Source organism: Brassica napus, chromosome A3, assembly GCF_020379485.1.
Source record: "Brassica napus cultivar Da-Ae chromosome A3, Da-Ae, whole genome shotgun sequence".
Lineage (NCBI taxonomy): Eukaryota > Viridiplantae > Streptophyta > Magnoliopsida > Brassicales > Brassicaceae > Brassica > Brassica napus.
In genome coordinates this window covers 25,013,007-25,028,265 of record NC_063436.1, presented here as the reverse complement: position 1 = coordinate 25,028,265, position 15,259 = coordinate 25,013,007, and the positions used below count along the sequence as shown (strand labels likewise).

Sequence of the window (15,259 nt, the reverse complement as noted above, 5' to 3'; positions counted from 1 at the left end):
ACAAGTTTGGCTAAGACACAATTCTGCACTGGAAAAACGAGTAGAACCAGAAGAAATGATATCACTTCAAACCGCTCCTAAACTCAAGCTTCCCATTTGGAAAATCAAACACAGAGCACTACCAGTAGGTGACAGATTAGAGGCAAGACAGATCATAGCTGAGTCTACATGCGTTCATTGTGATGGTGTGGAAACTATAAAGCATCATTTCGGATATCTATCTTCTTTCTGATTTGCTTTGAGTCAGCTTCCTTTAGGTTTTGTCGTAGAGAATGTTTTAACTTTCGTAGCGAAGAAAGCTCTTGCAGACTTTTGTCTAAACCAGGAGGCTATACCGGCTCTGGTTTAAACCAATTTAATGAAATCGTTTGGTTGTGAACAAAAAAAAAGAAGAATAAGTGCTCATCTTGATTCAGTCTGTAATCTATGCAACGTCCCTGAGATAAGCCTGAAAATATAAAAAAGGCTTCTCAATCATTTTTAAGACGACTATAAGGAAGTATGCAAGCATGGAGAGAAATGGCCGAACTAACAGCTTCCATGAGCTGTTTAACTTCAGCTTCAGAGAGCTTAGAACCAGTCCGGTGTTAAGTTCTTCTTGAGTTAATATTCAACTTTTGTCGGTATCCATATTAAGCAAACATGGTTTTAAGACCTTTAATTTCCTCTTCTGATAGACTCTCTGCAATAATCTGCTAAACAAAATCAGAAACACGACAGAAGAGAATGCTTACTTCCACAAGAGAAGTTGTGTTTCAACGAATGCTCAAGTCTACAGGAACTTCCATCTTCTATTGGAAATCTTCATGATTTGCGAATGTTGTCTCTGAAAGGTTGCTCAAGGCTAAAGGCCCTTCAACATGAAATCTCTTGATGAGGTTGATCTCACTGACTGCTCCTCGTTGAAAAGCTTTCCTATGATTTCCACAAACAATAGATTTCTAAAGCTCAATGGAACTGCAGTTGAAGAAATCCCTCCATCAACCAAGATATGGCCTCGTCTTCAAAAGTTACGTATGCCATACTCTGAAAACCTCGGTAGATCCCAGCATGCTTTTGTCCACATCGAGGAGCTGCACTTGAGCGACACAAGAATATAAGAAATTGCTCCATGGATCAAGGAAATGTGTCGTCTATATAAACTTGTAACCAAGGGATGCACGAAGCTGGTTTCGCTCCCACAGCTTCCAGCGTCATTAGCAATCCTTGATGCATACAACTGTGAGTCCCTCGAGAGACTAGATTGCTCTTTTAACAGGAAAAAGTTTCATACACTCAGCTTTGTTAACTTCTTTAAACTGAATCAAGAAGCAAGAGACCTTATCATCAACACATGGATAGGAAACATGGCAGTTTTTCCCGGAGAATCAGTGCCTGCATATTTCACTTACAAAGCCACCGGGAATTCCTTATCCATGAAATGGAATGGATTAGATACACATTTTCGTAAACGCTTGAGATTTAAAGCTTGTGCTTGCTGGTTTAATAGGCCTGACGTTGAGGCTTGTGACTGGAGGGAGATCAAAATCTCTTGTTGCATCAAGGACAAACTGAATGTTGTTAAATCTAGACATTCAACTTTATGGTTCAAATTCTTTCCAACTTCAAAGGAGCATCTGGTCGTATTCGAATTTGAAGAAGTATGAAATGGAAGATTGGAGAATGCTGGCTACGTCCTCTGAAATCTCATTTTCATTAGTTACTGTTTTTAAATCCTTAATTTCCAATTGATGTGCATTTTTTCTGTATTAATTAGTGCAAGATTATCATTTTGTGATATTGAGTTTGAACAAAAATGTGTAGCCAAATATATGTTTATAAGAGTATGTGCATCATATAAATTATTCATTCCTTCTATACCTTGAATATCAAGCAAACAATTGTTAACAAAACAGAAACAAAATAAAAATGTCTGCAATCTGTCCCAAGTCAGTTAAATGAAGTTCCCATTCACCATAACCTACTTTTTCTAAAGTTCTACACACGATCAAAGTTTCCATTCACCATCATCTGTGCTAAAACATATAATGAGATCAGATTCTTAGGTTATAAACTATTGTATGATCATAATCTTAAGAAATCTAAAACATTTGTTTATATATTAATGATAAAGCAGAAGAAGAAAGTTGATTGCAGATACTTTGTTAAACCTACTTTCTTGTCAATAGAGTTGAAGCCCATGATGAAACTTCCAGAGAAGATTAATCTCTTTGCAGTGAAATTTCAAGTGTGAACTCATTAATATTTGATGTAGAGACACTGATGTCAATCACTACTTCCTTGAAGTTGCTTCAGCTCTTCCTTGCCTTTTCCTCCTTAGCATAGGATGCCCCCAACGCACTGTTCCCACTACAAAGAATGGTGGAGCCATGCATTACCTTTATCTGTGAATTTTTTTTTGCCACAAAGTCTCTCTCAGTCAACGGAGTCAACTTTTCATGTAGCTTTGTTCAATTATACAAAAAGCATCTTTGTTTCACTCTTTGCTCCACAATCAGTAGCAAGCTCATTGATCCTTTTCCCCACCTCACAAATGGATTTCTCTCTTTTCCTTACCATCGTTGCTGCTGCAATAGGTTTCTTCGTGATTCGAAGATTCAGATTCAATCCAGAAAACAATGAAATCGATACTTCGTCTTTGTCTCCATCATCACCACCATCTTCTTTATCTTCTAGGTCTTTGTCTACTCCATCAACTCCATCTGCTTTGTCTCCTTCATCGGCTTCTCCATCTTCTTCCTCTCATGTCTGGATGTACGAAGTCTTTCCGAGCTTCCGTGGGGAAGATGTCCGCTACAACTTTCTCAGTCACATTAAAAAGGAGTTTGAAAGGAAGACAATCACATTTTTCAACGATAATGGGATCGAGAGAGGAGAATCCATCGCTCCTGAACTCATACAGGGGATTAGAGGATCTAAGATTGCGATCGTCTTGCTCTCTAAGAACTATGCTTCTTCAAAGTGGTGTCTTGAGGAGTTGGTGGAGATTATGAAGTGCAGGGAGGAGCTTGGTCAAACTGTGATTGCTATTTTCTACAAAGTAGATCCATCTGACGTAAAGAAGCTGACCGGAGACTTTGGGGAGGTTTTCAGAAAGACTTGTAAGGGTAAAGCTAAGGAGGAGATTAGGAGGTGGGAACAAGCTTTGGAGAAGGTGGCCGTAATAGCTGGTTACCATTTATCCAACTGGTTTGTCCGCTTAACTTTTACTTGCTATCTTTCAAACACATCCTACCTATGATACGTATAGAAAAATACTCAAAATATGAAACAAAAATAAACAAAATTTTCAAAAATATGACAGAGATTAGGTTCACGAAAAGTCCATAAAAGTTTACTACGGTACTCTCCTAAAATTTTAGAAACGTAATAAAGTTGTGGCGTTTTGAACTTTTTATTGATTTCCGTTATAATTTTGGAACAGAAAAAATGTAAGTTCTTCCATTTTTCTAGTCACATAATGTGAAAGTTATACATGCTTAATTTTTAGGGAAGTTTACTCAAATATACAATATTTTAGGACAATTGACTAAAACCATATAAATCTATTTTTTATTACTGACATTTTTCAAAAACCAAACGTGCCATTTTTTATGTTATGAGGAAAAACGTATTTACAAGAATGTCATTACTTTTTTATGCCACGTAATCAAAAATCCGGTGTCACGTAGGAATTCGGTTCCGTGTTTTCATTAAGTCGGCCATAAAGAGCTATATACGTCGTTACGGCGGAGTTATTGCTACGTTGCGGCTGAATTAAACAACGCGGCTGACTTAAGAGAAAACGGCTGACATAAGAACATAAATCAGCCGTTAGTTACGGCTGATTTACAGAAATCTGGCTGATTTATAGGATAACGGCTGACTTATGTACACAAGTTACGGCTGATTTATACATCGACGGTTTGATTTCTGGAAAATTTGGCTGAGTTGTAGTTAAGACAAGGCTGAGTTATGTTTCTACGGCTGAGTTAATGAACATCGACTAGCTGAGTTATTGAATTTACGGCCGACTTATGAGATTTTGTTACGGTTGAGTTATATTTAATCAGCCGTCATTGGATGGATTAATAGTAAACTCAGCTCTACGGCTGACTTATTAACGAAAGATTAATTACTAGAATATCATTTGTTTGACGACTGATTTATTTGACGATACGATTAACTTAAGATTTTTCATCCTAATTACAGCTGATTTATTAGCAAAAGATTAATTACTGAAATAGTATCCACGTTTCGGCTGACTTACATTATACATGAGGGCTGATTTATTTAGGTTGAGTGATATATTTGTTTGGCGGCTGACTAATCGATTTTCCATGTTATCCGCCATGTCATCAATTCGGATTTGCCATGTCATCACTAATGTTACAACAATAAAATAAGGGTCTATGTTATTCTTCATCTTCTTTATCTATCTTCATCAACTTATTACTTATCTTTCTCTGAGATCTTATGGTTCTGGTAATTTTTGTTTCCGCAACTGGCTCCAAAAACATAGATTTTTTAAAATTGAAAGTTTGATAAAGATTTACTACAGTCGTCGTTGTTTTCGATAATGATTGGTTAAAGAAGAAGCTTTCCCTCCTCCAGGTTCATATATGGCGGTCCTATATCCTGTTGCTCCCTCTCTCATTGGATTCGTCGTCTTGCAGAAAAAAAAGACTCAAAGAAAGAGATGAAGAAGTTAAGTCCCGTAAATTGTAAGAAAAGATGAGAGTTGAACAAAAAAAATAAGAAAATGAGAAAAGACGAAGAAGATGATGAATTTGAAAGCTGAGTTTATATGTTTGATGACTCAGATGGTGCGTCATCTGAATATGATAACTTTAGTTCATACATTAAGTCTCCAACACATACGTTAGGGCTGAATTATCCTTACGTTATGGCCGAGTTATTCATACATTACGGCTGAGTTTATAATTTTTATAACTTTATAGTTTTAGGGCTTGAAATTCAAATTTAAGAAAAGATTAAAGTTTTAATATTGTTTTTAAATGATTAACTTTATAATTTTTATAACTTTATAATTCTATAGTTTAGGGTTTGAGGTTCAAATTTTAGAAAAGATTAAAGTTTTAATATTGTGTTCAGAGTAGAAGGAATGAGTTTGTTCCCGCCCAAAATATGAAACGTCGCGAAACAAATTACACTTGACGGCTGAGTTTTAGGAATGTTACAGCTGGCGTTTACCATTCAAATATGTTACGGCTGAGTTATGCATACTTTACAGCTGAGTTATGCATACATTACGGCTAAGTTATAATCAAATTACGGCTGAGTTATGCATACGTTACGACTGAGTTTATAATTTTTATAACTTTATAGTTCTATAGTTTTGGGTTTGAGGTTCAAATTTAAGAAAAGATTAAAGTTTTAATATTGTGTTCAAAAGATAAATTTTACAATTCTTATAACTTTATAGTTCTATAGTTTAGGGTTTGAGGTTCAAACTTAAGAAAATATTAAAGTTTAAATATTGTGCTCAGAGTTGAAGGAATGATTTTTTCCCGCCCAAAATATTTTTTCCCGCCCAAAATACGAAACGTCGTGAAACATATTACACTTAACGGCTGAGTTATAGGAACGTTACAGCTGACTTAAACCATTCAGATACGTTACGGCTGAGTTATGCATAATTTACAGCTGAGTTATGCATAGTTTACGACTGAGTTTATAATTTATATAACTTTATAGTTATATAGTTTTGGGTTTGAGGTTCAAATTTAAGAAAATATTAAAGTTTAAATATTGTGTTCAGAGTTGAAAGAATGAGTTTTTCCCGCCCAAAATATTTTTTCCCGCCCAAAATACGAAACGTCGTGAAACATATTACACTTAACGGCTGAGTTATATGAACGTTACGACTGGCTTATACCATTCAGATATGTTACGGCTGAATTATGTACACTTACAGCTGAGTTATGCATACGTTACGACTGAGTTTAATTATAAACCAACCCTAATCTAAAACCTAAAAACAAAAAAGCTTGCAGCCGTGTCGACAAAATCTAAACCTAACTAAACCACTGTGTGTTTCTTCCATATCACGAGAGCCGGGAGGTCATTATTGTCTTCTTCCTTCGCCACTGCAGTCTCGTTACCATGAGAGCTCCGACGTCTTCAAGCCACACAACGATTTTGTTATCTCCTCCACCATCAAGCTCTTCTGCCTTATCCACCTTTTAGTAACAAGAACAAATTCAAAACACAGAGAAAGAGCAAGAGAGATTGAAAGAGAGAGAGGTGACCAGTGTGGTGACAAGCGGTGGTAGTGGCGACTACGGTGAAGATTGAGACCGGCAAAATTGAATCTGAGAAACTGAAACAAGGACGACGTCGGCAAGTATAGATGGCGACGAGCTCAATATCCGTGATGATGGCAAAGACCAGTCTTCTTCGACACTTTCTCTTCTTCGCCGACAATCTTCTTTTCTTCTTTGACGTTTCTTCTTTTCTCACTTCTAAGATTTACAAACCAAATATACTAAGGCATAAGAAATGAATGATAATGTATGATTCTCTCTTGTTTAGAAGACAAAAAGTGAGAGAGATGAAAAAGATCTGAAACTGTAAAAAACTCCCGAAAAAAGAGAAGAGGAGAAGGAGACGTCAAATAGAAGAGAGAATGTGAAGAAAAAAATGCATTTTAAACCATTAGATCAAAACTAATCAATGGTCAAGAATTGTAATCCTTGTACTAAAAAATCTAACCAATGAGAAAGAAGTTAGAAGATAACCACTAGATGGATTTGTAGCCCTTAGATTAAAACAATCAATGGTTAATGTTTTAATTTTGATGGTTAAAATTATATTTTATATTAAAGTGTATTTTTTATAAAGCTTTAAATTTTAAAACTTGGATTTTATGATTATATTTTGATTTTTTTATGTGTGGTTTAAATATGAAGTTTAAAGTTTAGGGTATATAACCGAGTGAGTTTAGGGTTTGGTATATAGTGTTTTGGGTTTCGATTTAAGATTTAAGATTATATTTTTAAATAACAAAAATATTATAGTTTTAACATGCTTAATTTTTATACCAAAATTAAAAATAGTAAACTTTTATCATCTCTGTATCAATTTTGTCTCTGATTGTGTGTAGTAAATTTAATGACTATATAGTTGATGTTTTCTTCTCTCCTCTTTCTAGGGATGATGAAGCTACCGTGATCGAGAATATATCAACATGTGTTTTAAACAAGCTGGTTAATTCTCCACAACCGAGTCATTTCGACAATCTAGTTGGGATGAGTACTCATATGGAAAATCTGGAACTGTTGTTAAGCCTGGGCTCCAAGGAAGTGAGGATGGTAGGGATTTGGGGTCCTTCTGGAATTGGTAAGAGCACCATCGCCAGAGTTCTATTCAACCAACACTCTCATCAGTTCCAATTTAGTGTCTTTATGGAGAACATTAAAAGACTTTGGCCCAGACCTTATTACGATGAGTACAGTGTGAAACTGCAACTACAAGAAGAGTTCCTGTCCCGGGTAATCAACCAAAAAGATATCAAGATTCAGCAATTAGGAGTTGTGGAAGACAGGTTAAAGGACAAGAGAGTGCTTGCCATTCTTGATGACGTGGATCATTCGTTGCAAATAGAAGCCATAGCTAAAGAAGCTCGGTGGTTTGGTCCTGGAAGTTGGATAATCATCACAACACAAGATAAAAGGCTTTTATATGCACATGGAATTAACCAGATTTACGAGGTGGAGCTTCCACCTGACGAAGAGGCTCTTGAAATTTTCTGCATGAATGCTTTTTGTCAAAAATCTCCACCTGATGGCTTCAAGGAACTTGCCTGGGAAGTTACAAGACTTGCAGGTAAGCTCCCTTTGGGACTGAGGGTTATGGGATCTCATTTCAAAGGAAGGCCCAAGCATGAATGGGAAGAGGGACTACCAAGGTTAAGAACTAGACTTAATGGAGAAATTGAAAATACTTTAAAGTTCAGTTATGATGCCTTATGCGATGACAATCAAGCTATATTTCTTCACTTAGCATGCTTTTTCATCAATGAGCCGATTGAAAACGTGGAACGGTGTCTTGAAAAAAAAATTGTTGGTGTGAAAGGTTGTCTTCGTGTTTTAGCTGAGAAATCTTTCATATCCTTTGAGTGGGGACGTATAAAGATGCATGATTTGCTAGCACTTTTGGGTAGAGAAATTGTTCGTAAACAATCCATTCATGAACCTGGGCAGCGTCAGTTTTTGGTTGATGCTGGAGATATATGCCAAGTACTACGAAACGATACACTAGTAAGTTTTCACATTAGTCATTTAATGCATTTCTCCCTATAAAAATCATATTTGTTTGTGTATCGTTGGGTTCTTTTGCAGGGTAGTCGAAATGTTATAGGCATAGATTTGGACCTTACAAAGTTGGAGACGGAGGTGAAGATAAGTGACAGAGTTTTTGAAAGAATGCCCAATGTCCAATTCTTAAGAGTCAAATATAGAAGTATTCAGAGAAAGCCATATCCTCACAGCATAGATCCCGTGACATGTCTGCCCCCAAATCTAATTATTCTGCATTGGGATTATTTTCCGATGACATGTCTCCCTTCTAATTTTAATCCGGAGTTCCTGACGAGAATAATCTTGACTGAAAACAACTACCTTGAGAAATTGTGGGAAGGAAATAAAGTAAGTAAAATTTGTACTTTTTATTCGAAATTATAATTTGTCTTTCTGTGCATATACGTTAGCTGAAAAAGGTTATCTTGTCTTAACGGACCGTCTTCTTTTATTGATATTTTTCCCCCCTTTTTTTCCTGTACAGACGATTAGAAATCTGAAATTGATGAATTTGTCGAACTCCAAAAATCTAAAGGAGCTTCCCGATCTCTCAACTGCCACTAATCTGCAAACATTGGAGCTTTCTGGTTGCTCAAGTCTTACGGAACTCCCCTTTTCTATTGGAAATGCTATCAATCTCCGGCGTTTGAATCTTAGTCATTGCTCAAGTCTGATGGAACTCCCCTCTTCTATGGAAAATGCCACTGATCTCGAGGAACTGAATCTCACGGGATGCTTACATCTAGCTAAGCTCCCATCCTCTATTGGTAATCTCAAGAAATTGTATCTCAAAGATTGCTCAAGTTTGGTGGAGCTTCCATCTTCTGTTAGAAATTCCATTAATCTCAAGAATTTTTCTTTTAATGGTTGCTCAAATCTTGTGGAGCTCCCTTTCTATCTTGGTAATGCCACTGATCTCCAGAGATTGTATTTGAGAGGATGTTCAAGTCTACAGGAGCTTCCTTCTTCTATTGGGAATATAACTCGTCTTGAGGAGTTGATTCTCGAAGAATGCTCAAGTCTTGTTGAGCTCCCTTCTTCTATCGGAAATATAACTAGTCTCGAGTACTTGAATCTTGATGCGTGTTCAAGTCTTGTGAAGCTCCCCTCTTCTATTGGAGATATAATCAATCTGAAGAACTTGTATCTTAATGGATGCTCAAGTCTTGTGGAACTCCCATCTTCTATTGGAAATATAAATTATCTCAAGAAGTTGTCTCTTAATGGATGCTCAAGTCTGGTAGAGCTCCCCTCTTCCATTGGGAATATGACTAGTCTTGAAGAGTTGAATCTTAATGGATGCTCAAGTCTTGTGGAACTTCCATCTTCTATTGGAAATATGAATAATCTCTGGATGTTGTATCTCGAAAGATGCTCCAACCTAACGGCCCTTCCGATCAATATCAACATGAAATCTCTTCGTGTACTTGCTCTCACAGACTGCTCGTCATTGAAAAGCTTTCCGGAGATTTCCACAAACATCAGAGTTCTAAAGCTCACTGGAACTGCAATAGAAGAAATCCCTCCATCAATCATGTCATGGCCATGGCTTTCTGAGTTAAATATGTCATACTTGGAGAACCTCAAGAAATCTCAGCATGCTTTATACCGCATCACGGACCTGCTTTTGAGTGATACAGGAATACAAGAAACTGCTCCATGGGTCAAGAAGGAAAGGTCTCGTATACGTGAACTTGTAATCAAGCGATGCACTGAGCAAGTTTCTTTTCCACAGGATTGTAAGTTCTGCAAGAGACATCATTTCTCTCTTTACAAGCACAAGTCTAATGTGTTCATCGTTATCAACTGCCTTAAACTGAATCAAGAAACAAGAGACCTTATCATCAAGACATCGACAAGAGACTTTACAATTCTGCCCGGAGAAACAGTGCCCACATATTTCAGTTACCGAGCCGCCGGGAGTTCCCTGTCAATGACGTGGAATGGATTAGATACAGAGTACTTTCCTACATCCTTGAGATTTAGAGCTTGCCTCTTGCTGGTTTATAAGGGTCACGTTGGTGGTCATCGGCAGTGGTCTGAAATAACTTATTGCATCAAGGACAAGCTCACTGGTGTTGAACGTTATTCTCATAGATTTGTCAACTTGCCTCCAACTCCAGACGACCATCTGTTCGTATTCGAAATTGAAGAAACTGTGAGTGCTCCTGAGTTAGTCTTTGAGTTTGGATTCACCAACAAAAATTGGGAGATTAAAAAATGCGGGCTACATCCTCTGGAAACTCCCTCATGTTAATGGAAGCTGTGAAAAACAAATCACATTTTCACTAATAACTTCTTTTTGAGAAAACCTTACTTTCAAGTTGATGTGCATCTTTTGCTCTATTTGTATAAGATTATCATTGTGCTATGTTGGGTTTGAGTACAAATGTATGTACCGGCATATATGTGTAATGCATGTATGTGCATAATCATAATAATGATGCAATTCCTTTTATATCGTAAATATCAAGCAAACAATTTGCTATCATAATTTTTGTTGAAATCGATTTAACAAAACAAAATTAAAACCGTTTCTGCAACACTTCTACACACAAGATTCTTGAGAAATGTTTAGTTCCACCTTTTCGATTAATCAATCAATAGACTGGAAGCATAGTTTGAAAACTAACATAATCTGTATCCACTTGCTATAACTTCTTTCATGCCTTGCTTCATCTCCCGTAATGCCAATACTCTCGTTCATGGCTGACTCTTAACTCATCCATTGTGATAAACCTGTGTAAGCCAGTTCCATCTTCGTTAAGTATATTTTCTCAGTTCCACTTGAAAGAACTTACCTGCTGTTGTCTTTGTCTATGTGTTGGACGGCTTTGAATAAGTTTCTCATCTTGATCCAGTCTGTATCTATGCAACGTCCCTGAGATATGTATCTATCCAGTCTGTATCTATAAAAAAGGCTTCTCAATCATTTTTAAGACGACTATGGAAGCATGGAAAGAAATGGCAGTACTAACAGCTTCCCTGAGCAGTTTTACTTCAGCTTCAGAGAGATTAGAACCAGTCCGGTGTTAAGTTCTTCTTGAGTTAATGTCGTTATCCATATTACGCAAACATGGTTTTAAGACCTTTAATTTCCTCTTCTGATAGACTCTCTGCAATAATCTGCTATACAAAATCAGAAACACAAGCAATGATCAGAGAGGCAAAACAGAAGAGAATGCTTACTTCCACAAGAGAAGTTTGTAGTTTTTCTTACCTTTGGAGCTAGCTTCTTAAGCTTGCTCATTGCTCGGAATTGCCTCATCAGAGATAACGCAGCACTATCAATTGGGTTGTCTGAAGCTTCACCCCCTCTGATCCAAGGATGTTCTATGAAGACATTAGAAAGCATGCTGATTACACAACCACGCTTAATGTTTTGTTTTAAAAAGAGACTAAGTGGACTTTTACTACAACTACATTATTACAGATTCACAAACCATATAAATTAAATAGTTAAATGGATAAAACAATCAAATAATACGCTAGCTTTATATTACCTGACCAAAAAAGAGGTACACCACAAAGCAAGATGTATAGAATAATCCCTGCACTCCAGATACTGATCTCCTTCTTGTAGCTTCGTCTTAATACTTCAGGAGCCACATAGAAAGCACTTCCTACTATATTCCTGTAAGCATACAACACACAAAATTATCAATTAAAATGGCATAACTTGACAATGTAACTGTGTATCAAGCCGACAATTAATTACCCATACTAAAACTTGCAAAGCCTCTGTTTTGAAGCATACCACTATGTACTAAATGAGATCAGATTCATATGTTATAGACTATATCTATAAACTTATAGCCACGACATAACTCCAAGCATTCATTAGAATCTTAACAAAACCAAAGACAAATATTTGATGATTACACATCACACCATCTTCTATGAACACAGACAATCCAAAGTCAGTAGCTTTGAGCATAGCATCCCCATTTTTACTAGTAGCAAGCAAGAATTCTCAGGCTTGAATTCACGTTGCATCCCTCCCATGGAAATGGCGAATCTGCACAACACTCATTTCCATCACAAGATGCACATCGACTGTCTATCCTCGTAAGCGCCTCTGACCTCGAGACGATGTCTTGCTTTCTTGATAGCTTCTTCTTGAGTATTGATTTGCATGCGTATGTTTTCCACGTTAAATTCTCGTTGCAAGTGTAGGTTATACCGAACTAGCTAGCCTCGTCCTAGTTCGTGATCCAATACGTTGAGTTTCTTGATTTCTTTAGAGGTTTTGCCAAGAAATGTCTATGTTTCTCGAACAGCGATGGATTTCAATTTCCTGATTAACGGGTTTGGATTCTTATTGTTGTGGTGGGTGGTGATGATGATGATATTTTGCTAGGATCAAGGTTGAATATTTTAGTTAGACAATATGAAGACATGCTTAGATCTCATTAAAAACATAGAATCGGAATATTCGTCAATACCGTTCGTCTGAAAAGATTAGTTGGGCTTCGGTTCAGATACTCTCGATCAATTCAATCACTATCATCCTCATCAGCATTGTAGCTAAATGAATTGTCTATTAGAGGAACCGTGTAAAAATCACAACGGGATCCAATCTAACGTTTCGGACTGTGACCCGTAGACCAGGCCTATTCCAGTACTAAATGTGAGCTTCTGAGTGAAATGCAAAAGTTTCAGTAGAACTATTGTCGCGTCAATACATCTAAATGCATAAAAACAATTCACCAGACTTGACTTTTCTTAGTAGAAATTTGTAATATATACTTTTGACCAGATTATTTTCATACAAAGAGCAAAGTGATCAAACTACAATGACCATGAATTTTTATATACAATTTGTACACGTGCAATACGCAAAAACTGGTGGAACAAAGAGACAGGAGAATCAAAAGCGTACGAAAAGTTCTTAGTTGGGGCTTTATTTAAGAACCGATTCTTAGTTTTTTTAATTAAAAGTTAAGAGACGGATTTTATATTCTGCTAAGAGCATGATTAATGGAGAATTCTTAAGGTGAGATTCTTAGCTTTTTTAGTAAAAAATTAAGAGATGGTTTCTTATATTCCAGTAAAAACTCCACTTTAAGAACCCCATTAATGATACTCTACCTTCCCATGCAAATGCAATAGCTTACAATCCTTTCTAAAAGTCAATGGTTTTAGTCAAAAAGCAGAAACCAAAAGAAATATATTTCTTTTCAAGAATTTGTTTTTTTTGTATAATTTAGTTCTTAGGTTTTTCACCTACTCTTGGAAACCATAGTACTCATTTGGTTACTATTCATTCGAGCACGTGAATCACTTATGTATCATCAAGTATAATATTCATCATATAAAATAATTATACTAGCATATTTAGTTAATGATATTTGGCGAAACCCTCTATCGAAACTTGATTCAATTGGTATACAAAATATTATTATCAACAGAATTTTGCATACGAACTACTATTCAGACGATGTCAACTCGAAAAAAAAAACATTTTTGTAAATCATTCAATCTAAGTGGACTTTATAATGTCCTGACTAAAACAGTAAACAACACATGTTAACCTAAGCAAAAAATAATTGAACTCAGCTCAGGAACAGTTTTACAGTGTGTATATAAAAATTTTCCACCACAAGACCATCTCTTTCTTTCTTTTTTTATCAAATGAAAAACGTTTTTTCTGTATATATACATTTCCAGCACAAAGGTACATCAGAGTCTTAATCAAGGAAAAGTAAATAAATATATATATTTTTTGTAAAAGGCCTAATTAAATAAATTTATACTTTCTTAATTAGAAAGAATGCTAATTAACAATAAAAATCGATAGTTTAGATTTACACATATAATCAAATTTAGTAAAGACACAGGTACATCAGAACAAAAAAATTATTCAACAGCTAAAATCATATTTGATTAAAATAAATACAACTACACATATTACTCTAACTAGTCTTTGGAAGTGCACGGCCGACACAATAGACAAAACATTTCAACAAGTAACGTTTGGTCCACTCCCGTCAACTTCACCAATTTGCTAATAATTTGATAATTATAGTTTTTGTCCACAGTCAACTATGCATATCAGAACTAGTGGGCATTAATATTAAATTATGTCAGTTATCATAAGAATTGGCTTAGAATTCATTTAAAATATCGTAGATTCTTTTCAGTATTGTAAATATAGGAACTATTTCTTTTCTTCTTTCTTAAAAAAATATAGGCACTATTTCAATAAACTTTAATACATTTTTCGAAAAGTTAAGCATACAAAAATATAGACAAACTTTGTTATTCTTGCATGATTCATGTGCACAATCATTACTGAGCACATCTATACTATTAAAAGAAAAAGATTTTTAAAAAATCTACTTAAACAAAATTATTGGACAATTTCATTAGATTTAACTATTTTTTTAATTTTACTTTATATTTCTTTAACTATATAAATAATTTACATAATTTAAATGAACTCTTTTATTATTCTCTCATAATCTATTATATAATTAATCTAACAATAAATCTTCATGAATATATGATAGATTATTCAAACATGTTTACACATGACGTAATTATTACCACATATAGTTCTATTAATAGTATAAAACTTTTAATGGTTTAGTTATGTTTAATATAGGTTATAGTGGAGAATCCTCTGGTGTATAACAATTTTTTTTTAATTTTTACGTGAATTGAAAACTAAAAATCTTAATGTCAACTATTCAACTATGAAACATTAATTTAATTAATTAAATGCAATCAATTATTAAGATTTGATCTTAGATTAACTAAATGATTAATTTTATAGTAAAAAAATACCAAATGGGTCTAAACGGGTTGGCGATTTAAGTGGAATTAGTAGCAAAAAAAGACTAGTTTAAATAGAACATGTTTATTTATTTTAAAAATTCTAACAATTCATATGATACGTTTTATTGAAATTTCACAAATATAAAATATCTTACGCGTTAAATCGGGTAGTTTAGGTT

At 35.2% G+C, this 15,259-nt stretch overlaps 1 protein-coding gene and 1 pseudogene across 1 annotated transcript; both read left to right on the top strand.

Annotated features, from left to right (window-relative positions):
• Positions 1 to 10,767, top strand: part of LOC106440436 — a 61,526-nt pseudogene extending 50,759 nt beyond the window's left edge.
• LOC125591166 (disease resistance protein TAO1-like) lies at positions 1,793 to 8,333 on the top strand. The gene is made up of 2 exons (XM_048764763.1): positions 1,793 to 3,189; positions 7,154 to 8,333. The coding sequence occupies exons 1-2, from the start codon at positions 2,327 to 2,329 to the stop codon at positions 8,301 to 8,303; spliced, it is 2,013 nt and encodes a 670-aa protein (XP_048620720.1). The 5' UTR covers positions 1,793 to 2,326; the 3' UTR covers positions 8,304 to 8,333.
• Positions 10,768 to 15,259: the final 4,492 nt, after the last annotated feature.